The 27,992-nt window shown below is 39.1% G+C and overlaps 1 protein-coding gene across 12 annotated transcripts in view; it reads right to left on the bottom strand.

The window, feature by feature from the left end:
• spag9 (sperm associated antigen 9) overlaps positions 1–27,992 on the bottom strand; it is a 105,302-nt gene that overhangs the window by 15,260 nt on the left and 62,050 nt on the right. For all 12 annotated transcript variants that reach the window (XM_062970538.1, XM_062970541.1, XM_062970539.1 and 9 more), the window contains 13 exons: positions 23,786–23,842; positions 22,128–22,301; positions 20,466–20,595; positions 15,998–16,093; positions 15,485–15,652; positions 14,875–15,046; positions 12,905–13,132; positions 7,816–8,008; positions 7,054–7,176; positions 5,717–5,797; positions 4,495–4,562; positions 2,773–2,921; positions 1,742–1,913 (listed from right to left, as the gene is read on the bottom strand). In XM_062970538.1, the coding sequence (XP_062826608.1) occupies positions 1,742–1,913; positions 2,773–2,921; positions 4,495–4,562; positions 5,717–5,797; positions 7,054–7,176; positions 7,816–8,008; positions 12,905–13,132; positions 14,875–15,046; positions 15,485–15,652; positions 15,998–16,093; positions 20,466–20,595; positions 22,128–22,301; positions 23,786–23,842 (1,811 nt within the window). The remainder of the gene's footprint in view (positions 1–1,741; positions 1,914–2,772; positions 2,922–4,494; positions 4,563–5,716; positions 5,798–7,053; positions 7,177–7,815; positions 8,009–12,904; positions 13,133–14,874; positions 15,047–15,484; positions 15,653–15,997; positions 16,094–20,465; positions 20,596–22,127; positions 22,302–23,785; positions 23,843–27,992) is intronic.

Here is a 27,992-nt window from a genome sequence, read left to right as displayed (position 1 = left end):
ATTTATTGGGTTTTAATCTGTTTTAATATTTACCTTGTATGTTCTTATTGTATTGTCAGCCACTTTGAGTCTCGCCTTGGTGCGGGAGAGAAGCGGGGTAAAAATCGACTCAAATAATAAAATAATTTCCTATCTGGTTGATTGTCTCGTTGGAGGCAGAGATGGTTTTTTACTAGCAAACAGATATATTAAGATCCCATCTAACTAAAAAGTATTTAGCCTAATAAGTGTACATACTCCCCAACAGAGAAAATGACATATGGCTTTTTGCACTTAATTGAATGTAAATATCTGCATTTGTATTAACTAGATTGTGGGGATACATATCCAGGGATTGACCATGATGCCACACCTTATCTACTATAACTGAATAAAGTCCATGCAAGAATCTTTCCCCTGAAGTCAACATATAATTTTGAAAGCACACAAATGAGTCATGATGTGTTAATTTTAACAGAAAGCTATCTTCATGCTTAGGTAAAACACAATTTAGAGTATCCAAACTGACAATTAGAAAGACGTCTTTGTTAACATGTGCAAATTGAGACATGAACAAAAAACCCTCATTTAAAAATAGACTCTGAAATGCCGTTCCGCAGGAGGTCTCCCTGCTCTCTTTTTGCTGGCAAGCAAAAAGATTTTCACTTCATTAGGCTTTTAAGATGTAATTGCTCACAAGGAAACTTCTTATTTATTTATTTTTAAACATATGTATTTTGAAAATACTTTATATTGTTTTAAAGTGATGGTTTCAATTGTTTTTAATGCTTTATTTTTGGGTTTTATTCATTTATTTATTTTGTGAATCACCTAGACCAGTGGTTCTCAACCTGTGGATCCCCAGATGTTTTGGCCTTCAACTCCCAGCAATCCTAACAGCCAGTAAACTGGCTGGGATTTCTGGGAGTTGTAGGCCAAACCACCTGGGGCCCCACAGGTTGAGAACCACTGGTCTAGATGCTCACTCTGGGAGAAAGGCATTATATAAATGAAATACAGTGTTCCCTCACTACTTCGTGGTTAGCTTTTCGCAAACTCGCTGTTTCGTGGACTCGCTGTTTTGCAGTTTTTTAATAAACACTAAAATAATAGTATAAATCATAAAATAATATTATAAATCCCTTATAAATCCTTCTTTCTACTTCCTTCCTAAGAAGAAGCCTAAAGAAGGGAGAGAAAGGGAGGCTGAAGCAGCTTGGTTTTCATCTCACAAGGCAGTGGCAGCAGCAGGAGCGCTCATGTTTGCAAGGTGAGGAGGGGACAGACACGCTACTTGCAAACAACACAAATATAGCGTCTCTACTTCACGGATTTTTACTTTTCGCAGGTGGTCCTGGAACGTAACCCCTGAGATAAGTGACGGAACACTGTACATAAATAATAACGAAGTCACTTAGATCTTTTATTCCCCTCTTCTCTCAATTAGAATATTTCTGCATTACAAAAGACAAAATAAAGGCAAACTTTCCCTTGTAGTCATGCTGCAGTCAGGAGCCTTTCATCTTCTCATAAGCAAAGTTAAGCAATAATAATAATAATAATAATAATAATAATAATAATAATAATAAATTACCTGCCTCTCTTTGTGGCTCACTTTTACAAACAATACTGAAAGTCATTGTTAAATATAAAATTATTGTATAATGACTTATATTTTTAATAGAAACACAATCTCTTATGTCATTTCAGCTACATGTAAAATAAAATGACAATTTCTTGAATTGAAGGCTAATTGACTTACCTAACATTTTGCTTACATAGGGCTCAATATCGACATCTTGCAGATGCTGATAAGTGTGTGCATGATAAAGACGGAGTGTAGAATCTAAACGAATTGACACCCAGACTCCATCTCCAACCCAAGCAAGCTGTCTAACTTGGCTCTCCTTTCTTGGGTGTGCATCAAATGATTTCTAAGAAAAAATATGGCTTGATTAAGATTTTACAATAAAACACTTATCAGCATTCCCATTTATATTTTAAAAATACACATAGATGAGCACTAGTCTTCCTTGAAAATCAATATAAGGCCAATTCTAATTTTTCTAAATATTCCTACTCATTGGGACAGACACAGATTTGTAATTATATAAAAGAGAGAGAGCAATAGATATACAACGTAACAGGGTTTGCATCATGAGCATCTAAAAGATGGGATCTTTGCCTGCAAGAATTTAGAACCTAACTTAGACCACAAACAAAAAACAACAGAGGAAGGGATGAGAAGGCAAAGTAAGGATAAAAAGGAATACATTCTTAAACTTAACTGCAGGGTGACTTATAGCAGGATATGAGAACTAGTATGGGTTTTAAAGAAGGACTTGATGAAGCAGGAATACATATTTCTGAGGCATTGCAGGCAAGATGGGAGAAGGAGCAGAATCTGTTGAAGGAGCAGGAAATCTTCAGATGGTATAGAATGCTATAGCTGAAGGAGCGAAATCATGAATGGGGATATATGATGACACTTAAGCTGAGTGACATGTTATGGATCACAATTGGTTTGAAAGGAAAGGATAATGCACCTCTGCTGGACAGGAGCAGCCAATGTAGCATCTAAAGAAGAGTTTCACATTTCTGAAATAACTGTGCTGGAATAGTTTCTTATTATCTAAGTTGTGCTTCTCTATTAAAAATGTTAATCAGAGACGCTGAACAGTTATCTAGGTAAGTGCCTGTCAGTCTATTCCCTGGTCTTCTGGCTTAAAAAGGGACCGAAGAAACAGAAACATTTTAGTTAATTTGGTTTTATGAAGCACAGGCTCCACTTGCCTCTATTTTCATGGCTTTTGGCTGTACCACATAGATTTTGTTTCTGTAGCCACACCAGACTTTATCATGAACCACAGTCATGCAGCGGATTGAATGATGAGGACGGCCCAGATCTAGAAGGTGATAATTTGTCAAATCCCACTGTCCATCTTTAAAAGAGAGAAGATTGAAAGATCGAGGGAAAAATCATAAATATTAGTTTGTGCAAAACTTGAAAAATTACCTCTGTAGATTACGGTTCCCATAATTCTCCAGCAAGCATGGAGAGTGGCCAAGGGGTACTGTAAGAGCTGTAGTTCAAAAAGGAACCTTTCCAATGTCCAGGTTTCTGTACCTGGCTGTGTGTTTTCTTTGGTTTTTTAGAATGTCAGGCTCACTAAATAACACAAATTCACAGAACTGCAGAGCTGGAAAGTTCCTCAAAGATCAGTAGTGCAGAAAATCCAGAACTGCAGCAGAACATTTGCTTAAATCCATTAATTATTTTTTTAAAAATCAATGTCCAACGGACACATACTTTATTTTAAGAAATAGGAATAAGTTGTGTGTTAAATACTGCCATTCAACTGCATGAATATAAAAATAAATTGTCAAAACAGCAAATGTCTAGAAATCAAGAACATTCGTAACAGCAGTTTTTAAAAAAGAAAACCAAAGGAAGCCTGTTCACATTGAATAATTATTTCAAATTCTGTTTAAAACAGCCCCAGCTCTACACCAGTCACTGAGTATCCAATGGTCTATCATCAGTGTGCACAACAGCAGCATAGAGCCTCTTCGCACGGTAAATTTAGGTCTATGTATTTGTCAGAGTATTTTGAAGGGGAACACAAGTGAACAGGAAAAAAATACATCTAAAGATAGGCTTAGGATGGGCACAGCCTCACCAGTACTCTAAAGGCTGTCAACCCCTCCCCCATTTTTTTTTTAGACAACCCAATCTCCACCACCACACAGAAAGACACACTAAAATAATATGTGAAAGCAAGCAAAAATGACTTCCCTACCCCAAAAACCAACCCAGAACTACCTACATTTCTCTTTTCAGACCCTCTCAAAATGGTGATAGAAGTGATGTGACATCACTTGCTGGTGCCGTTTTGATAAGAACTACAAAGGAAAACAGAGATATCTGTGGAAAGGAAATTGGCTGCTAACTCCCTGAAGTTTACTATCCCTGTTTTAAGAAGAAATAGGGAATCTATGCCTTGAGTGGAAACAAGATGGACTGGTATTTTTAATACAGTAGAGCTCCAGTTAACCGAGGCGCCGTATTATCTGAGGCACTGCTGGGGGCACCCCTCCCTCTCCTTCTCTCAAGTTCGAGAGAAGGAGAGGGAGAGGGAGGAGGAAGCACCCCGCGATAGCTGTCTAGCAGCGATGGCGAGGTGCTTCCCAAGGGGTGAGGTCTCGCCGAGGGACCCTCGGCGAGACCACAACCCAGGCAAGCACCTCACCATCGCTGCTGCCTAGACAGCAGCAATGGTGAGGCGCTTCCCAAGAGGCGAGGTCTTGCCTATCCGAGCTGTTAAGTTATCCGAGATGGGTCCCACCCCTTTATCGCTAATAACCAGGGCTCTACTATACTAGCAAAATGACTACAAAACTTTCTACTAAGTAAATGGTCACGAAAATAAGCAAAATTTGCAATGTCAAAATCTTTCAGAAGCACGTCAGAGACAAAATATGTGAGAATTCTAGGCATCTAATTAAAATGCTTACCTACTCCTCTGTGAAATATTGCTAAAGTTCCATCCGCTAGTGCAACTAATACAATTCCTTTTACATGCCTGCATAAGAGAAAGAGGGAAAATATATACATTAAGAGCACAGAAGCAAAACGCTGTGCTTGTTTGGTTATATTGACACCACTCTTATAAAATTCCTCAGTGTCCCTTTTAGTCACATTTGGGGTAATGAGTATTCCAGATGTTGTTGGAATATATTCTCTCCTTCAGCCCAGTTATCTTAGCCAATGATGAGAAACGCTAAGTCTAAAATCTGAAAGGACACAAATCGATAACACTTTCCCTTAAGTGATCAATGTGTCAGAGTACACAACACATATGTCTAAAGTTCCCATTAAAATGTTTACAAAAATAAAATACTCAAAAATAGCATATTTTTCCCATTTTATTCAGAGTGTCTCTCATGTTTTGAACAAATAATTTATTAGTTCACTATTTTATGGTGGATCAATTTTTCCAATTGATCAACATTGCATTATTCCATTAACAAGGTTTTTATATTCCACAGCTTAGGCAATAACATTATATTGGTGTTCAAAGTAGAGAAATATAGAGACTCATAACATACTCCGAGGATAGAGAAAGAAGTCATATATTTCTGCAGTGGTGTTATATGAAGATAGATTTCTTTTTTATCCATTAATTGCTGCATTTTTAAAGGAAAACTTAAAGGAAAACTGCTTGTATATTTTCCCCTCAAAAATTCAGGTGTCTTATTTATACAGCAAAATCTCAACTATGAACATCTCTAGGAAGTACCTGCATGTCATTGTCATGGTTAGAAACAAATCCTTTTTGAGGTTCTTGTTAACTAATCCCAACTCATCTTTCTCATCTCCAAAATGTAATCGCAGTAGCAGTTACCAGTAAGTTGGCGAGAGAGGCAGTGTGGTGTAGTGGGAGTAGATTTAGGATTCTGGAAACCAAAGTTCAAGTCTCCACTTGGCCACAGAAAACCACTAGATGATGTTGAACAAGCCACTCTCTCTCTGCCTCAGAGGAAGGTAGTGGCAAACACCCTCCGAACCAATCTTGCCAAGAAAACCTCAGGATTGGTTCACCTTTGGGTCATCATAAGTCAGAAACTATTAGAAGGCACGCAACAACCACAAGAGAATGCATTCTTATAGTTATTATTTTTCATTTCACAAAATCTATTTCATCATGGAAATATAATGAATTTTGTAGTAACTTACACTATACTGAGTATAGAATCTTTTAGTTTAATTGCATGAACACATTTTCTCCACTGAGCCACTGAAGAATGAACATACAAACTGTAACGACAAAAACAAAATGATTAAAACACCAACATCCCCAAATCCACAGCAGCATTTACAAATTTAACATAATCATAGCTGTTAGTGTAATAAAAAATATAGTGATTGAAAAAATTGCTGAAACAGTTTTAATTTGTTGGGTCAGCTTTAGATTTCCTTGATAGGTTTTCTATATCATTTCTGCAACATTATCCAAGACACTTTATCTTGCTTTTAGTGCTTAATTATTGCTTCAATTTACACTTCAGATGCTTACTTTTAAAGCCATTTGTGGAGCTTGTTCCAAAAGGTACCAAATCAATCTCACCAAATTTTACAAGAATTGAAAGGGAAAAAAACATGATGAGGATATGCATTCTTTTGCCATAAAATGAAATTCTCCAAGCTCTGTACCAAAGTAATTTGATACATTTTGATAATTTATATCTGTATATAATATTCTATCCCTAGCCAACAATGTGCTGCCGCTTATCACTCATTTTTCAATGTTTTTGGATTTGGTACCGCTTGGAAACAAACTCCACATTTTTGGTTCGAGATGCAAGTATCCATAGGCTTCCTTCCTTTCACAATTCAAACTGAATTCTGATGCTGAGAAAATCTGATAGATATCAACCACAAAAAAGGCTTTTTCTATCAGGGTGCCCAATTAAAGGATAATTTTCAATAAGGAGATATTGTGCCTTTAAGTCATTCTAGCAAATTTGTTCCCTGGATTTTTTTCTGTAATGTTTGCTGCCATCTGCTGACCTAAATTTGAAATGTATTTCATCCTCTCAAAATGGCAGTGTATCCATGGAAGGAATCTTTCAGGAATTAAATCTAAATTACAAACTCCCTTAGTCTTTTTTGTGCACCAGGAGGAGATGGTAACTCACAACTCAATGACTAATTCACACCAAATGGTTCCACATCATCTTTATTATCTGAGCATGAACCGAAGTCTCTCTACTATGTACATAAACATCTCATCCAAAGTACATATTCAAATATTACTTTAATTGGTTGGATCTCACTTTACTGACTGCACACATATACAACACAGCTTGTCAACATGGGTAAGAGATGCACAAAAACTTCAAATTCATATTAATTAACAGAAATTACACCTGAAGCTAAAATTGAGGGAAGACTTCAACATTTATATTTCACTTTCAATGAAATATTTAGAGGTCTTTTGAAAAGAACAAGTAAACTAATCACAGAATCTTTTCTGTGAACAAAACTGTATAGAAATAAGGTTGGTACTTTACCATCCATTCTGTGCTCCAAGCCACATAGTGGGTAAAAGGCTACTCATTTTCTGCGCTTCTTCTCTTACGAGATCCTGTTCATTTGGCAATACAGCGACATCTTTATACAAGTCTGTTTCATTACTACCGGGGAGGGGAGGGGATAAAATGTTATAAGCAAGATATGTTCAAATACATTAATCTACACAATTTCACTACAACTGCTATAACATTTCATGTAAAACTTTTAAAAGGTTTCTTTTAGAGGGTCTTTTTTTTGTAACTAGTTAATCAATTTGAAGCTACCCAAAAACAGTTTGGAAAGAACTATACAGAGTTTCCAAGGAAGAATATATACTTCAGGTTGAATATCTATTATCAAAAGTGCTTGAGACCAGATGTATTTTGGAATATGGCTTAATGGGATATCTTAGAGATACAATCCAAGTCTAAACACAAAATTCATTAAATATATATTAATATACACATAGCCTGAAGATAGTTTTATACAATTTTCAAATAATTTTGCACATGAAAAAATGGTGTACACATTGAAGCATCAGAAAGCAAAGGTATCATTATCTAAGCCAGTCATGTAGATAATTTTGGGGTATTTCAGAACTCCAAATAAGGGATGCTCAATCTGTATTTAAAATCTGAATGTTTAAAATGCTGGATACAGATGAGATATGATACAGATAAAAAACATCTTACTAAGCCTGAAGTGTAATCTAGTTTTTTTCTTTATGAGACATCTTCTTGTTAATGAAAAGATAAGCATACCTAGGCTGAAATGCCGGAGAACCCTCTACTGTATCTTGAACTCCCAAAGGATCTGTGAAAACATGCTCTGTGTAAACTCCCGTCTGTGCAACATCTGCTACTTCTTCTCCTGAGCCAGCATTTTCTGTTGCTTCAGTTGCTTCCTCTGCTGTCTGAACATTTTCATCTACTGCATCAGTTTCAGCTTCAACATCTGGAAACAATTTATAGGTGAGCCTGAATGATCATTTAGGTTTCATGTATGAAGAATGAATGTGCATTAGTCCACCTAGCTTCTTTCCATTTTGTTTTATGAACAAGCTATATTGAAATGGAGAAGATATGTCATGGTGAATCCAAGCAGCAGAAAAATCCACTGTCTATCAGCAAGATAGCATTCCTGCATTCCTGCTTTGTGCCCATCACAAACAAGATATGCTTTTCTCTATCAAAACATGCTTATTGCCCTTTCATAAGTTCAGAATGTCAATAACCATGTTTCCTATGTCTGGTCACAAGGTACTTTTTCATGCACTGATTATATAGGAAGTAGGATGCTATGCTTGCTTATATCTTTAACATCCTCTTAAGGAAGCCTGCTGGGGAAGAACTGTTTGCTTATCTGTAACTGTGGTTCTTCAAGTGGTCATCTGTGAATCTGTACATATGGGTCATTCTGATCCTGCACAGAGCTGGCTGAAAACTTCTAGAGATAGCTGAAGCATTTTGGTGGTAGGGCCATTCCTAGACACACCTGCAAACTCAGGCTCTTACTCAAAGTTCTTGGGTTCTTTCTATACATTGAATCTGCTTGGGAAGAAACCTCCAGATTTTTTGCTTAAGAATTGTCATTTTTGTACTTTTACTCCATCTATTTCCACTCTTCAGCCTACAAATTTATTTCTTCAAAATGTTCACAGAACTATCCATGTGAATGGGTCACAAGAGGTCACAAAGAAAAGCTAAGGTTTGTTAATGTAAAAAAAATTGCACAAATTATTGTTTTCTCAGAGGTTATATAAACAACAGACATAGTACAGCCAACCATTCCAAAAGCACAGACATCACCCTCTCTCTTATTATTTTTACAGTAGAGTCTCACTTATCCAAGCTAAACGGGCTGGCAGAAGCTTGGATAAGCGAATATCTTGGATAATAAGGAGGGATTAAGGAAAAGCCTATTAAACATCAAATTAGGTTATGATTTTACAAATTAAGCACCAAAACATCATGTTATACAACAAATTGGACAGAAAAAGTAGTTCAATATGCAGTAATGTTATGTTGTAATTACTGTATTTACGAATTTAGCACCAAAATATCATGATATATTGAAAACATTGACTAAAAAAATGGCTTGGATAATCCAGAAGCTTGGATAAGCGAGGCTTGGATAAGTGAGACTCTACTATACTTTGTAAGTGGAAAGCAATTCAACTGCCATACAACCGGTGAGCTCAAGGCATTGCAACTGTTGTACAACTGTGCAATTCAATATAACATATGTTCACTCTATCCTCAAACTATATAGGATCACAGTCTGAGTTTATTATTCTGTACAGTTCTACCCAGTATACCTCTATGCCTTCAGAGGAAAAATACTCATACCCTTTCAATTCACCGACTGGTATTTACTAACAGAATATGGTTTTCCGTTCTCATTTCAGCTTCTCATTGAAATGCTGCATATCTGTGATAACTGACCCTGAAAATATTTGTGTAAGAATGTCACTTGAGCAGTACAAGCTTTTATCTAAAAACAAAAACCAGCCTGTGCTTGGATTGGACACTGAGCTAGGATTTAGCATCAAATGGCCATTTTGGGGAAGTGTAGTCTGAGCTCCAGTATAGCCAGTTTGCTCCCATTTTAAAATGTTTATTATTGTTCTATCTTGATATTCTTGATTTTATCCATTATTCCCATGGAACATCTCTGTGGGATGGGAATGAAAGGCAGCACTGTATTACAACATATCCATTCTCACCTCTGGGGCTGTTCCTCTAATGTGGCAACTCCTACTTAGTACAATGGGACTCTTACTGATAAAATGTAAATTGATTTATGGCATTTGCTAGGCAGGACAGGGTTGGTTCATCTCCACCCCCATGCTATTTAGCATCAACACAAAATCACTGGGGGATGTTGAAAGAGGATCTTGACTGAGGTACTATCACTATATTGATGAATCCAACTTTGTCTCCATTCCACCTAGATCACACAATGCTAGACCATTCCCTGAAGACAATACGGGACTGGGGTCAATAAATTTTAGATGAATTTTGACAACACAGTAGTATTTTGATTAAGACAAAAGTACTAAGCATGGTGAAACAGTTCTCAATATAGTTACAAACCCTTGCAAGAAGCTTGGAGGCATGTATTGATAAGAGATTATCACTAAAACCTCTGGTGTCTTTCTTTGGTGGCTAGAAGTACTGTTTCTGGCTCCAGGTAGTTCTCTAGCTCCAGAACTTTCACTTTAGACGCAGTTTCTCCACAGCGAACCATGCTTTGTTAAAGCGGTAATTGGTACAAGTTACAGCAGCTCAGGTACTGACAGATAGCACCAATAGGACTTGTCACTTCAGTCCTGAAGAACAACGCAACTGCTAATTGGTGCTGGCTTTAACACATATAATCTGAAACTGAGGTTTCCACTGCAGCAAATGCCATCTAGAGATTCATGGAGGAAAGGGCAGCAGCAGCAACAGACACTGGCTTGAGGCATGTTCCAAGCATGCCTTTATCCCTAGAAAAGGTGAAAAACAAGAGGTATGCCTACAAGTGTCTGTAAAGCTTGCTAAACTCCCAGGGTGTGCTGCAGTAACTATGAATGAGATGTGTGTACACAATGAGACAAATTCTTCTTGCTGTACATAACACCAACAGCAACTGCCTTCCAGGTGGCCATTGCAAGGGAGGGAATCATTCAGCCAGATATGCCACCAACATCATCTTACTAGCTGCTGGACTAGCCAACAAAATGGCTTGTGTCTGTGTGTTTTCTTTATTGTTTTTTATTTCTTATTTTTATTTGCTTTGTTTTGAAAAATAGAATGCAAATGGAAACCGGGGCAGCAATACAAATCAGGGCAGAGGGACATACGGTGATGGCAGGATCACTTGCTGTTATAGAGGAAGGAGAGAAAGATGTTTAATACCTATCTCACTTTCTAGTCACCCTGCTAGCCTGGGGAACTTGGAAAGTGAGCCAAGCCACCCATAAAATCTCATTTTGCTCTTAAGTAATGCCAAGTCAGTGAAAAATAAAACACATATCATCTATGAACTTCTCAAAGATGAGGGAGCTGACCTGGCATAATTCACTGAAACTTGGCTGGGAGATGGTAGTGGTTCAACCTGGGCCTAGCCGGATACTGTGAGCAGGTGAAGGATTTGGGGGGGGGGGGGGAGCTATGGCCTATAAAGACCATCTTAATTTGACTAGATTACTTACTAAGAAGCTGAGTCACAATGAGTGTGTATACCTGAGTCTAAAAACCACAGATAGACTAGGGATTCTGTTAGTGTACCGTCCACCCCGCTACCTAACAGACTCCCTGGCCAAGCTCATAGAACTGGTTTTGGAGGTGTTGCAGTCACCCAGACTTTTGCTTCGAGGGACTTCAACATTCCACTGGAGGTCAGTTTGTCAGGTGCAGCTTGGAAGTTCGTGGTATCCATGACAAACATGGACCTTTTTCAATTGGATTCCGGACCAATGCACTTGGCAGGTCATACGCTTGATGTGATTTTCAGCTCAGAACAGACAGATATGTGGGCAGAGGTGACCAATACCTTTGAATTGTCACTTACAAATCATTTCCTGGTCAGGGCTAGTATCACAGCTACAACATCTCCCTGCAGGGGTGGAGTCCCTACAAAAATGATCCACCCTCAAAGGCTAATGGATCCTTTGAGATTCCAGGAGGTCTTAAGAAGGTTCTACAGCAGATATCACCAAAGTTCCTGTTGAATCCCTGGTCAATAAGAGGAATCAAAATCTAACTGGGGCTATTGACATGATCCCTCCCAAATGTCCTCTCCAACCTGTTACTAACCAGGCCCCCTGATATAAAGAAAGCCTCAGGGAAATGAAATGGGAAGGACAACGACTAGAACAGATGGCAGAAAAACTGACTTTTATGCAATAAGACACGGCGTAGAGGGCACCTTTGCTCCTACAAAGTGGCAACAGATGCAGCAAATAAAGCTTTCTTCTCTGCATGCATTGCGTCTGCGGATTCACATTCAGCTGAACTTTTCAGAGTGGTGAGAGGCCTAACTCAGGTGCCCTCCCCTATGAACCCATTATTAGAACCTTCAGTAGCTCACTGTTATACCTTTAACAACCATTTTGCAAATAAAATCTCTCACATAAGAGCCGGTTTAGAAACTGTCATTGGAGTAGAGGCCAACAACGAAGTGTCAGCAACTCTGTGAGTGGAATTATACTGGATCCATTTCAATTGGTGAGTATTGCTGATGTGGACAAGCTGCTGGGGCAAGTAATGAGGACAACTTGCTTTCTTGATCCCTGTCCCTCTTGGGTGGTAGTCCTGGGAGAAGATGCAATTAGGTATCAAATACAACAAATTATCAATACATCTCTCAGGGAGATGAATTTCCCATCCTGTTTAAAAGAAGCAGTAGTTAGACCATTGCTAAAACTCCCTTTATCCCCATAACCTTTATAACTACAGACCAGTCTCCATCTTCCTTTTTGGCCACAGTAATTGAGAAGGCAACTGCACTCCAGGCAGTTTTGGATGACACACACTTCCTTGACCCATTTCAAACTAGCTTCAGAACAGGACTATACAACCAATTAAGACACAAAGGAGTGCTGACCTCCAAAATTCCTCTCAGTAGGTATACCCAGTTGAGACCAATAGCTGGATTTAGCACATTGCATTATTTGATGTCTATATATCAATATAAAGTAAAGTGCAGACCAAACATTGAAAAATACAACTAAATAATCATACTTGGGAAACATAATGATTATTTAGTAATAGATCCATATTAAATGCTTTGTTACTAGTGCCTCAGCAGTTTTTTAGGTTACATCAAGCTATCTTTTGAATAAAACAGTGCATATTTTCCTACCTGGCTGTTTATTTGCCTCGGGAGAGGCACCATTAGCACTGTGAGGAGCAGAATGCCCTGTAATTCCCTCTGCAGTACAACCAACTACTGTGATTCCTCCTAAGAGACTGTCTGTTTCTGCTGAACTGCTGCTATTCATACTGCTACACAAGGATGATTTGTCCACCACACCCGAATCTGTTTCTTGTGATCCTTCTTCCCCTGTAGGATAATCAGTTTCCAGAGCTCCTGAAAGAAAACAATGGGTTACTTTCATTACTTTCATTAGGACATAGTTAACTGCTCTGCATTCTTTTAGAAGTAGTATGCCATATGTGAACCAAACATAATTTCTTATTGGAAGCAACGTCCACCTAGGTTTCCTACCAACTGAACGCTAAAGAAGCAAATATGAAAAGTGGGTGTTAAGGAAAGGCAGTTGGTTCATATCTGGTACAGTAGGGTTTCGCAACATAAAAGTACAAACAAAGTAACTAATTTGTATTGAGACATTGAGGGGGTTCCAACACTTATTAAAGTTTACTTATTAATAAGGAGGTTACTGCAGCTAAGATATAATCCTTTTCAGGCTAAGTGTGTACACATCCCATTTAATTCAGTGTTGGGGATGGATGGAATGAAAACTTGCATTTGGCGGGTCTTTGATTCATTCCATCCTTATTCCATACAAATTTCCAACTTAAAAAAAACTTGAAAACTTCTTTGCATATTTTGAAATGTATGTCTTTTTGCACTAATTTATGTGCTTTTGGTGCACACGCTTCTTCTATAGACATATTTTGTACACTTTTTAGATCAGATAACAGTACTACAAAATTCTGAGAAGTGCTAATGCAAAAGGATTAACTATATGCCAGTGCATATATTAATGCAGAAGCATGAGTTTGGTAAGGCTCTTTATCAAATGCAACCAAAACGAAATTGCCTCAATTCCTGCTCAATAGAATTAGCTTTGTGAAGCCAGTATAGCTGACAGCAAAATATTCAAATGTGAACATGGTAAATGTAAGATTTTTTAAAAAATGTAGGCTTTTGTCACATTGTGCATAGAGCTTTAGTTCTATAACTTAAAGGACACCAACATGTTTCTGTAACTCCCAGCATCAGCTTTAGGCTGATAGGAATTGTAGCCCAACAATATCTAAAGGGATAAACTTTTTCCATCTATGCCTAAGGACACAATATCTAAAGGGATACACTTTTTCCACTTATGCCTAAGGACACAATATCTAAAGGGATACACTTTTTCCAACTATGCCTAAGACAATGTAATCTCACCAAAAACATAAAGGGAATTATTATATACAGTAGAGTCTCACTTATCCAACATAAATGGGCCAGCAGAACGCTGGATAAACAAAAATGTTGGATAATAAGGAAGGCTTAAGGAAAAGTCTATTAAACATAAAATTACGTTATGATTTTACAAATTGAGCACCAAAACATATTTTTCAACAAATTGACAGAAAAAGTAGTTTAATACACGGTAATGCTATGTAGTAATTATTGTATTTATGAATTTAGCACCAAAACATTGCAATGTACTGAAAACATTGACTACAAAAACATTGACTACTAAAAGGCAGACTGCGTTGGATAATTCAGAACGTTAGATAAGCGAAGGTTAGATAAGTGAGACTCTACTGTACTTCCTTTTAAGTTACAGCTCCAACTGCTAGCTTTTTCTAAAAATTGACTCGACATGTGGAGAAGTGTTGCATTTTTAAAGCAAATTAAACGTAACATGGAATTCTGCAGCCAAATCCAAACTGGTCAAAAAATACATTATTAGCTGCCTATCCTAATATGATGGCTGCTTGAAAATCGTTCACTGTCTAGTTAAATAAAACAGAAGGTCGGCTTTTGGCAGCATTTCCAGAACAGGTAGCCTCCACCTCAAAACCTTATATTACTCATATGTTAACAATGGTTAACTCTTGTGTAAACAATTGCTTCCGTGCATCCCTTACCTGGCACACTAGCTATACAGAGTACGTGAGAATTGCAAACAATGAAACTGTCCAGGATGTTTCCTGGCTGGTTAGCATCTACAACGATAACTTTTGTTGCAGAGTGAGTACTAGTACATATCCATACGAGGCTTGATAGTTCTTCCTGATTTTTCAGCTCTTTCTGCTGGTCCTGCACAGGGAAAAACAAAACCAAGCAATGTAAATGTACAGCTACAGAACAAATTGTAATTTTACAGCTGTTTGCAAGAGAGGGTTTGAAGGCACAGAAATATTGCATCTTTGCTTTTTAATTATCAAGAATACTCTAAATCCTTTAGTAAGCTAATTACAGCATCCAAACATTATGTAAAAGGGGAACTGTAAAACTGGTGTCAATTGTGTCTGAAACAGAATGGATGAATGCCTATGCATTATATTAAACTATTTAGATTTATTAAAGATCTATTAATCAAAAAGAGAATGATAAACATGGATGGTATTTAAATTCATATTTATGAATACCCACATTTTAAAAATTATAGGCACAATACTGATGTCTACCATTTGCTTGGAATATTAATAAGCTATCAGAAAAGTTCCATACTTTTGATTTCATTTCTGGCCTTACCTTGAGTTCTTGATCCAATCTGTCTAAACTACTCTGAGATGCACTTCGCTGTTTGTTGCTCTCTGCATCCACAGTAGCCACATCACTGTAGAACACACTGGCACCAACCACTGACCCTCCATCTCTAGTCTTCCCTCCTGATAAATTCACTCCTACAGCACACCATAGCTTAAAACAAAAGAGAGTTCCAAAAAGGGTTCAGTAAACATGGCACTGCCTCTTAATAGAGTAAGTGTTGAAGACCTCATGGCAATACTTCACAGCAGTCAGTCACACATCGGCTTTTAGAAAAAGAAAAACAGGCACCAATATTTAAGGGCCAGAAATCCTTTAAAACATTATTATATAAAGCCAAACCAATACGTCAAACCTATTAGAATTATTCAGAATCTAAAGTTCATTCTATAAAATTGATGCACACTTAGTGAATTCAAAATCCATGACTGTGGAACTCTAATACACACATACAAATATTTTTTAAAGAAGAAGATTTAAAAATGAAAACTAATGTACCTTCATAGATGTATCCTTCTCATCAAGTGGCCTCAAGTAAACAGGCACTGGTAAATTCTTCATTTTGTTATCACTCTGACCACTACCATTGACAGCCTAAACGTGGGAAATAACAAAATACTCATCATTGGTTTAAAAATGGCTTTTCTTTTTTTGTTTTTGTTTTTAGAACAGAACATGCTATCCATTAGAGGTTGCTTGAAAACTGAATATTCCTATGTCATGGCCTTCCTTTTATACCTCAAGCAGACATTTACATTTAATAGGGTCAAAGAATTTACCCTGTTATAATGACCTAAGTTTTATTACCAATCCAAGCAGGTTGGGCATGAACACTCCAGACCTACAGCCAATCACACAAAATCTTTCAGGCACACTGACGCCATTGGTTTTATTTGTAGCTTACCTCTATACCATGTAACACTTCCTTCTACCACAGCAATAGCCATAATGTCAACATTCTTCATTAATTTGCCAGCTCAAAGGCCTAGCATAGGCATGGTTACACCAAACTCCACACACCAGACATTTTTTTCCTTCAAATGAGAAGAGTATGCACAATAGTCTTTCATGCGCCTTACAGTCTCAATACTTTTACTTCACCCTAAGTGGATATTTGCATGTACATTCTACTCTCAGGTGCTACCTTACCTTGAATGAAGCATTAACACTAATCAATTGCTCCTCCTGAAATACTGTGAGAGAGATATCCAAACCTGAATTAACTAATCTAATGGCTGGCACTCAATATTCATAGCCAGATATTCTACTTAAACCAGCATCATCTTCCCAGTGTTCCATTTCTGAGAAGCTGAGACAGGGATAATACAGCTCATCTGCTTCAACATTGCTACTGGCTGGTGGTCTGATTCTGGGCATAATTCAAAGTGCTGGTTATGACCTAAAAAGCCTTTCATGGTTTAGGTCCAGGCTATCTGACAATCCATATCTCCCCCTAAATCTGCAAGAGAGGCCTTTCTCTTAGTCTCACACCTTCATAACTAACAATTGGTGGAAACTATTTTCAGTCACTGCCTCTAGACGTTGGGACTCCCTTCTGAGAGAGCTAGAATGAGCCTTCTGTTGCCAGGCAAAAATATTCTTTAAAAATTCCAACAGGCTTTTAAAACCGATGGCTTTTTTAAAAAAAGTAACGCACAATGCTAGTTTTAAATTGCACCATTACAACTTTTAAAAACTTTTAAAGTGTATGTTTTAAATTGTTTTAATTTGGCTCAAAATATAATTCTACTTTAATATCAACTTACTGTACATTTTAATTATATTACAATAATTTTATTTTCTCATTCTTGGGGAAAGCCAAGATATAAACAAAGTGGAGGAGAGAATTTTTGTTTCTCCCATTGCTGTTTTTTTTTTCCCCTCACATCTACATGCCCCACTCCAATATTTTGCCACAAGGTCAGGCACAGGATGGAACTGGATAATGTTTTCCTACACCAAACATAGTAATAAAATCTTGGTCTCATGATTTCTTGGATGATAGGAGAAAAGAATAACTGTAGCATGCTTTCAGATACAAACTACATAATTTTAGGCTCCTATGCCCCCTCACACTTTTATTTCTCTTGTGTTACTCTCATATTTTTTACTTCTGAAAAAAGTAATTCTGATAACTCTGATAAAAAAGAATACTCTGAAAAAGAGTACATTTTATTGTAATATGAGATAAACCAGAGGAATAAGATGAAGTTTTTTCTGCTACATGGTTTTAAATATGTTTAGTGAAGGAAAAACCAGAATTTTGTTGTAGGAAAAGTTTACGACATATTTAAAGTAAAAATGAGAAGACTGTTATTAGTAACCCTGTACTACAGACATGGGCAAACTTTTTTTGCTCTGGTGCCGCATTGCGGGACCAGCCAGATGACGGGGCCAAGAAGGAGGGTGGGGTGGGCCCAGGAGGGGGTGGGACCGGGGTGGGCCTGGGAGAGGCAGGGCTAGGGCGGATCACCCTCAGGCTTTCCTCCCAGAATAAGGATGGCGCTGCTCACCCCATCCTTATGCTGGTAAGACTTTGGAGATCCCTCAGCCTCCATCTGCCTCTCCCTTCTGCTAGCATCAGGACGGTGCCTTGCCTCGTTCTGACACCGGGAGAAGGGAGAGGCAAGTGGCAGATGAACCAGCATTGCAGCCCCTTCACCCGTCGCTTGCCTCTTTGCCTGGGGCCGAGCTTCTCCTGGCATCAGGACAGGTCTTTGCCTTGTCCTGACGCTGGGTGAAGGGAGAGGCAAGTGGCAGATGAGCCACTTTGGCTGTTGCTTGCCTCTTCGCCGGGGACGAGCTTCTCCTCGCATCATGACGGGACCTCGCCTCATCCTGACATCGGGTGAAGGGAGAGGCAGATGGTTTTGGAGCTCCTTCGCCTGCTGTTTGCCTCTTCACCTGGGCCAGGCTTCTCCCGGCATTGGGACTGGACCACTCGCCTTGTCCTTATGCTGGGAGGAGGGCCCAAGGAAGGCATGCGGTGACTGAACCTGTCTGTAGAGAGCTCCCAGCTGCAGCATGCCTTCCTCCCACGTCTTTTTGGCATAAGGATATGGCAGGATGCCGCATCCTTATGCCCAGAGAACAGGGAAAATGTTGAGAGCATAAGGGTCCAGAGGGCTGTGTCTGGCCCACTTAGTTTGCCCATGCCTGCTGTAGTACATACTCCTAAGGAGCTAACATAGTATAGTATTCTGAACACTGGATTACAAATTTGGACTTGAAATCTTCTTGCTCAACCATGGCAACCCACTGGGCAAGCTTGGGCAAGTCAAACTCAGTCTCAGAAAAAGGCTTATACAAAAACACCTTTGAACAAATTGTGCCAATAAAATCCTATGATAGGCAAATACCTTAGGATTGGCATAAACTGGAAAAGCCTTGAAGGCACACAAAAACAACAACAACAACAACAAAAACAAGTTAGAAATCAATGTGCTGTAACAACCATAAACAGCCCCAGTGAGATCCAATACATGCATGCCAAGAAAACTATGGATACCAGGCCTCCCACACTCTGGGTTGCTATTTTAGATTGTGGAGCCCTCATGTAGGCCTCCAGTTTCAATTCTTGTTTGTATCACTTGAAAGGGAGCCAGATTATTTACTTTGTATCATACCAAATAGTACCAAAATATTTATTCCTAGTACCATAGAGAAGAGTTCGCAACACACATCTCAAGAGTTTGATAGGCTTGGCAAAAGACCAGAACGTCAGGCTACTGGGAAACACAATGCAGAGAGAATCAAAGATCCACTTTGAATGAGATAAGGTTAATTCATTTTGTTGTAAATGCTGATCACAGCAAATTAGTCAATTATCATATTTACTCAAGTCTAATGCTCACCTTTTTTGGCTAACCAACATTGCCAAAATTGAGGTGCATGTTACTTCTGATGATACATTTGGCTGGCACACATAAACCCATCTACGTGAAAAGACCTGGAAGAACCTGGAATCCTAGAGGGAGGCTGGGCGCACAAAAAGGCTATTCCCAGTGATGGTAGCAGCCTCAGGGCTCCATGGCATCTGGAGTAGGAGACCCTGGCTGGTGACCCAGTCATTTCTGCTACCTAGCCATAGATCCTGCTTCCCGGGAGGCCCGCAGGGTAAATCGCTCAGTCCCATGCAGTTCCCAAATGGCCTCCCCCTCAATTTTGAAGGCTTTGTGAGTTAGGTCTGTTGGGAATAGTGTAAGGCTGGAAAATTTGCTAGCCTTGGCCCGATAAAAGGGCATAACTTCCCAATGGTCTCATTCATGTTGCTGGCCTTCCTAACATGCTATGCCTATGCTGTTAGCACATTATATTGAGGGGGAAATCCATTTTTTTGTAATGTGAACTTTAGTTCACATAATGTGAATTTAGGTGTACATTACATTCAGTGGTGCATTATACTCAAATAAATACGGATATAAACATTCACTGCAGAAAATACAGAAATGACTTACAAAGTATACACATTATCTTCTGTTTAGTTCTTCTGATTAGCTCTTGAATTATTTTGCATGCCAAACATACAGGGAAGCACACAGGGTTTTTTAAATTCCAGGAATGACCAGCATGAATACTCCATTATGAAGAAGTCTATACATGCAGTCATCCCACTCTTCTTACAGTTCATGACATTTCACGGCTAGCCTTTTCCAAACATCAGCATTTGTATTCATATGGGGGAAAATGCTGGTTTTTCAAAAGCAGGACATGAAGGCCTGACATCTCAGCTCTGAATATCTCCGGATTTCATGTTTAAAGCAAACATGACAGATGCACTTGATTACCATTCTGGAAATATTTGGATATATTTTCCATTATTGCTCTTATAAGTGAACCCCATTTGTTGACCAGCCACTATAAACAATACTATGTTGAATAACAGAACAATTACATTGTGTGATTCTCTCCTCTTTCCTGAAAGATTAATTACTGAAGCACATCTTCAGTTAACCAACCATGATACCTGCTTATATTTCTGAGGAAGACTCCAACCAAAAGCTTGCACTCTGCCATCTTCCTTTTGAACATGTGCTTTCACTTGGCGGTATTGTTCTCTCTTCTGCTCTCTGCGCGAGGCAAGGCTGGCCTCAGATCTGGGCAGAAGGGAAAGATATTTAAGAACCGAACCATTCTACTTCTTTCCAGTTATTATTTGTTCTAATGTGATTTTTCAAAGTTATGCAGCCATAGTTAAAAGGTGTTCTTTCACATTAATAGGTCAATGACAAGGATGATTCCCCTTCTGCTATCTAAAGATTAAATACTACAATGCTCTCTACATGAGATTGCTTTTCAAAACTGCACAGTGGATTGATTCCATTAGAGTTGAATATAGCTATAATAAACGACAGTGGCACTCCGAGGTAACTGTACTATCTCATCCCTATTCATTTCCAAGCACATCTCAAGGGTGTTGCTTACCATTGATTTTGTTCTATGTGTCCCAAAGTTACTCTGAGACACTCCTACTGTTCACCTTCCCAGTTTCGAATACTGAGCTCTTGTTAGGAAACATGAACAACAGATAACCAAATTGAGGGCATCTGACTCACTTTTTTGGAAAACTGTATATAAAAATGAGATAGCTTGCTTGGAACATCATAAGAAAATATTTGAAAAAGGAAAGGAATGTGGTTGCATAGAAAGTGGGAAAGGGTTATGTTCCTTTTAAACATCACAACCTGCACCTACAAATATTCACTAAAATAATGACAACCTCCGAAGTTCACATAATTCTGCAGTTAAAAATGGCTGAATTATGTAAGGCCGCACAGCACTTTTTACAAAATTAAAAGCCCTGATCCCTTGTAATCTCCCTTTAAAAAAAATGTTACCCAGGCAAACATATACAAATTATGTGCTATCAATGGAAATAATGTGAAAGGGGCAGGAGGTGGGGGTAGAAAACTATGCAAAACGGCTCGAGGGTATATTTGGGGGAGGGGGGGGGAGGACTAAACCAGAATCAAGTAATACAATAGAGAGCATTATTATTTTGCTTTTGTGTGCCTTCAAAACCTATCATGGGATATTTGGTAAGATTTGTTCAGAAGGGTTGTAATTGTCTTCCTCTGTGTCTAAGGCAGTATGACTTGGCCAAGGTCACCCAGGGGGTTGCAGTGGCCAAGTGGGAATTTGAACCCTGGTCTCCCAGAGCCCAATCAATGCTCAAATTGCTACATCATGCTAGCTGTCTACTTTTGACATTTTGCACATGCATATGGAGGGAGAAGAACATGCTTTATCCTAGAAAACTAGGGCAATTTTACAGGATCGATGTTTGCCATATTCATTAACTATACAGGAAACTTGTTGAAGTCACAAAAATGTAGGTCAACAACTGATCATTATACTCTGTTTTGATTAATGATTTTTTAAGAAATCTAGATCAATCTGAGTTTACTTTGTTACCTTTACTATTACATTCCATCCATCTACATGCTGGAACTACTGTCATAGTGATAATTTATTTTATGTTCTGTTTCTAGGCACTTTTGTACTGTGTATAAGCCGTCCCGAGTCCCTTCAGAGAGATGGTGTTGGGGTACAAGATTAAAGTTGTTGTTATTGTTAATTGTACAACTATCTGCCTGCAGTTTTATTTTATAAACAAAAGGAAGCTTACTCTTCACTGAGGAAATCAAATGCTTTCGATTTGTCACTTGGAAGCTGAGATAAAGTGCTGCTTCTTTTCTTGACAGATGGCGTAATGTGTGAGGTTGGGGCATTGTATTTAACATTAACTGGTGGCTCTGGTTTCTTAGCAGCGGTGCCTGATGAGCTGAATAGCCGGCTAAAACTGGAAATAAGTAAAAAAGAAGACTCATGTGAATAGATAAGAACACCTAATTTGGCATTCAGGGTTTCGTGTGCAGGTATGGCAATCCACGCACTGCTCTATTCAAAGCAATAGGTAAATATGAGTAGCGGAAAAGGAACGGGCCCAAATACAGCAGCCATTATTTGTCCAGCACAGTTTTGCTTTTCGAACATTAACATAACATTCTTTATAACATTCATTGTGGTTACTGCATGCACTTCCAAGCCAAAAGTACAGAGGAGATTAGACATTTATATAAAGGGAATGAAGAACAGCCACGTATCCAAAAATATGAAAAAAGGAGACAATTTTCCCTATAGATTTCATTTTAGGTTCAGGTTTAGCACCTAAAAGAAAATGCTGACTCCTAGAAAGTAGATCTTAACACCAAGACCTTAAAAAATATATTCTAAGTTTGCTTAGACACAGAGCAAATTTTTGTCACTGAAATAGTCAATGCTTCCACAGTTCAGAGATCCCCAGTATTTGATTCAGAGTCCACAGCAATGTAGCCTATTAATAATGTATTTTGAAAAACATCCATGTTGATGCACCACAATGCTAAAATGCATGCTCAATGACTGTAAATCACTCATAATCTAGGGCTTTCTGGGAATATCTAGGAAAGACATGTTCTGTGACATTTATAATATGGGAGAAATATTTGCCTACCCTGTAAAATGGTAATCCTTACTATACAGCTTGCTCAAAACACACTGCATTATTTCAAGTGCCATCATGTATATGCAGGCTACCTATATTAGATTTCATTAGACAATATATGATGGCTCTATAGCCCTATATATTCAAGTACACCGACAAAGAAAAAAAGATGGACAACACAACCAGCTTAGCTTCAGGATTTGAACTATGAGAAACCTGATCCTTCAGAAGTCCAAGTGAAGCAGCAGTTTGAAAGCTAGCCTTCAACCTAGTAGTCCAATCAATTTTTATCAACTAAAAAGGAACCAAAATATTCCTCTGTTGTTTACAACAGAAATATAAAAGCTTCAAAAATAAGAGGCGATTCAAAAATCACTACTATGTAACTTTAGTAAACTGTCATGTCCCCATGCTTAGCGATCATCCGAATACGAAAATTAAATTAGCACATCATAAATTCTTACATGGAAAACTGAAATCACGCACAAGCCACACCACAATCTACTGAAAGGTGTTTATTACAACAATCAGAGAAGAACTGCTACAAAAAGTTCTGAATTCCTTTATGAGGATTGTTTCCTTTTTTTAAAGAAAAAAGCAGAAATAGGTTAAGACAATTACATTTCTCTGCCAGGTATATAAATATTGCAAGATGCAGCTTACGATACAATTGTCTTTAAGACGCGTCTTACCCAGATGGCATACTAGATATCAAAAAGAAAAGGAAGTTTATGGTTATTGGTCCCTCTACTACTGAAGAAACACAAAACACAAGTACATGATTATAATTCAGTACGTACAACTGCCAAAGGCTTGTCCGCTTTTTCTCTTGCATGGCTGGGTTTTCTCTTGATGCCCTAAAGGAAAACATAGAAATATTAATTAATTGAGCAAGGCAACCAGTGACCTAGGACTTCTCTGTCTTGCACTTTGGACTAACAAATGGATTACAAGCTATCAAACTATACATTGTATGAAGATAGTTAGAGAAAGAGAAGTGTGTATCATATTATTATTATTATTATTATTATTATTATTATTATTATTATTATTATTATTATTATTATGTTGTCGAAGGCTTTCATGGCCGGGATCACAGGGTTGTTGTATGTCTTTCGGGCTGTGTGGCCATGTTCCAGAAGTATTCTCTCCTGACGTTTCGCCCACATGTGGGCGAAACGTCAGGAGAGAATACTTCTGGAACATGGCCACACAGCCTGAAAGACATACAACAACCCTGTGATCCCGGCCATGAAAGCCTTCAACAACACATTGAACATCTCTACGGGGAGAAATTGTTCCAAGACACACGGAGATTGGAAAAACTAAGGACCAGGAAAGCACATCTGCTGTGCTCCCTGACCTTCCTTCTACGCTGCAGAGACACAGATACCATCCCACAATTTCTTGCAGCCAAAAGGACCTTCAAAACACCACAGGCTCATCGTATTTACAACCGCCTGGAACGCAACCTCTTAAGAGAGAGAATCCACACCATCCGCAAAGAACTCGTGAACACAGACAAAGAACTGCTGCACCTCCATATCAACATCAGCCAAAAGATGAATACCCAGGACTGGGATAAAATAGACAGCCTTACTTACAAGAAAATGGAGAAAGACATGGTTCTCCACACCAAGAGACAAAAACAAAAATTCGACAAATGCCGTAAGCAACAGCCAAAACCAGAACTGGATAAATCAAAGACCATCATCAACCTGACAGACAGACAACTCACTGAAGACCAAGTATCCATTCTAGAAAAAGGAGGAAATTTTGCAGTCCCTTTTTTGTGGGAAATTTTGTGGTGTCCCTTTTTACCAAAGTCCCAGTAGCTGACACCCTCACACTAATCAAACAAAACTTCCCAGAAGACATCACAGCCCTGTTTCACCATTGCCTCACCACTAGCTACTTTCAGTGGGACACTGGATTCTATGAACAGAAGGATGGAGTGGCCATGGGGAGCCCTCTCAGCCCAGTAGTAGCAAATTTCTATATGGAATACTTTGAAAAACAGGCCCTAGAAACAGCACCAAAAAAGCCAACTGTTTGGTTCAGATACGTAGATGACACCTTCACAATTTGGAGCCATGGAGAGGAAGAACTCAGCAAGTTCCTGGACCATCTTAACAGCATCCACCCAAATATCCAATTCACCATGGAAAAAGAAAAGGAAGGAAAACTGCCATTTCTAGATGTTCTGGTCATCCGCAAACCCAATCAACAATTGGGCCACACAGTTTACAGAAAACCTACACACACAGATAGATACCTTCATAAAAACTCCAACCATCACCCAAGTCAAAAAAGGAGCACAATCAAAGCCCTGACAGACCGTGCACAAAGAATCTGCGAACCTCACCTCCTCCAAGGTGAACTCAACCACCTAAACTGGGCTCTACAGGCCAATGGATATTCCACCACAGACATCAGAAGAGCTGCAAGGCCAAGAACAAGCCATGAGAGTCAAGACAAAGATCCACCCAGAGGAAAGGTGTTCTTACCATACATCAAGGGAACTACTGACCGCATAGGCAAATTGATGAAAAAGCACAACCTACAGTATTACAAAACTCCAAAATCAAAACAGTAGATGGGAACCAACACAATGAGGACTTGACTGAACAAAGGATGCCCCCAGGCAAGGGACAAAACATTTCCAATGCCAATTAGGGTGATTAACTGAAACATTAATGCTGGCTCCCAGTGACAAAGAACTCTTGCCACACCTTGGACTATACACAGATATATATTCTTTCCTTTCCTTACTTAATTTATCCATACCTCACAACCTCTGAGGATGCCTGCCATAGATGTGGGCGAAACGTCAGGAGAGAATACCTCTGGAACATGGCCACACAGCCCGAAAGACATACAACAACCCTATTATTATTATGTTTATTTATATCCTACTTTTTCTCTCCATACAGAGACTCAAAGCAGCTCACAACTAAAAGCATTACAATACAATTTTAAATATACAAATGTACAAACAATATTAAACATCGTTAATATTTTTTATATCAGATTAAAACCATAAAAACATATAAAATCACAGCAACCCCTCACAACCCCTCTTAAAAACCTTCATCTTTAAAAGCCTGCTTGAGGTAAAGGGTTTAGCCTGCCGTCTGAAGGACAGCAGGGAGGGAGCCATTCTGACTTCCCTAGGAAGGAGGGAGTTCCAGAGTCGAGGGGCAGCCACTGAGAGAGAAGGCCTGCTCTATCGTTCCCACCAACTAAGCTTGAGATAGAGATGGGACCGAGAGAAGGGCTACTTCTAAAGATCTCAGGACTCGGACAGGTTTGTACAAGGGGGTGCGGTCAGCCAAATAGCCTGGTCCAGGACTGTCTAGGGCTTTAAAGGTCATAACCAGCACTTTGAAGTGTGCCTGGTAACTGACTGGCAGCCAGTGGAGCTGCTTCAACAGGGGGGTTGTCAGCTCTCTGTAGCCGGCCCTAGTTAGCAACCTGGCTGCAGCTTTTTGGACCAGCTGGAGTTTTCGAGCATTCTTCAGAGGCAGCCCCACATAGAGCATGTTACAATAATCCAGATGGGATGTAACTAAAGCATGTACCACCATGACCAGATCTGGCTTCTCAAGGAGTGAGTGCAGCTGATGCACAAGTTTTAATTGTACAAAACCCCTCCTGGCCACCGCCGAAACCTGGGCCCCCAGGTTCAGCGTAGAGTCCAGGAGGGACCACAAACTGCAGACCTGTGTTTTCAGAGGGTGTGTGACCCCACCCAGCATAGGCTGGATCCCTATTCCCTAATCTGCCTTACAACTGACCAAGAGCACCAAAATGTTGTTTGGATTAAGTTTCAATTTGTTTGTCCTCATTCAGTCCATTACTGATGACAGACACTGGTTTAGAGTCAGTACAGCTTCCTTGGCTTTAGGTGGAAAGGAGTAGTAGAGTTAGGCATCATCTGCTTATGGATAGCACTGAATTTAAAACTCTGGATGACCTCTCTCAGTGGTTTCATGTATATGTTAAACAGCATGGGAGACAGCACAGAGCCCTGAGGAACCCCACAGGTCAATGACCAGAAGTTTGAACAGGAGTCCCCCAGCACCACCTTCTGGGTACGGTCCCCCAGCAAGGACCAGAGTCACCATAAAACAGGTCCTCCCAGTCCCATCCCAGTGAGAAGACCCAGAAATATATCATGATTGATGGTATCAAAAGCTGCTGAGAGATCCAGGAGAACCAACAGGGACACACTCCCCCTTTCAAGCTCGCTGCGTAGGTCATCCACCAAGGCGATCAAAGCTGTTTCTGTTCCATAGCTAGGCCTGAAACCAGATTAAAATGGATCTAGATAATCCATATCATCCAGAAATCTCTGGAGTTGGGAGGCCACTACATGCTCCAAGATCTTATTCAGAAAAGGGAGATTGAACACTGGCTGATAATTATCCATTATAGAGGGGGTTCAGGTATGGCTTTTTAAATATAAGCCTCACAACTGCCTCCTTTATGTAAGTTAGAACTTTGCCTTGGTCCAAGGAAACACTGGCCACTACCTTCACCCACTCTGCCAGTCCCCCTCTGGCTGGTTGATCCAGCCAGGAAGGGCAAAGATCCAGGATACATGTGGTAGCTCTCACCTCTCCAAAGATCCTGTCCACATGCTCAGGCTGCACAAATTGTTGTCCTTACACAGATATTATCTCCCTGGAATGTATCTTACCATATAGAAGCTACAATGCCAACCATGTGTTTAAAGAGTATATGCCATGAGAAGCATTCTGCTCCCTACTCATCAAAAATGAATTGATAAATACACATGCACACACACAAGCCCAAACAGATGCATGATCAACATAGAGATCTGCCATCATCACACATACTTTGGTGCCACATTATTCTGAAATCCATACTTTGGACAAATGCCAAAGAAGTTGAGGAGATAATCTGGTAAATTAAAAATGAGTTCTCACTTTCACATACATATAGGAGAAACACTTCTGAAGCTTTTGTTGAATTACCCATTCT

Source organism: Anolis carolinensis, chromosome 2 (assembly GCF_035594765.1).
Source record: "Anolis carolinensis isolate JA03-04 chromosome 2, rAnoCar3.1.pri, whole genome shotgun sequence".
NCBI classification, from domain to species: Eukaryota; Metazoa; Chordata; class Lepidosauria; order Squamata; family Dactyloidae; genus Anolis; species Anolis carolinensis.
The sequence above is the reverse complement of the archived record's forward strand: the minus strand, read 5'-3'. Positions and strand labels throughout refer to the sequence as shown.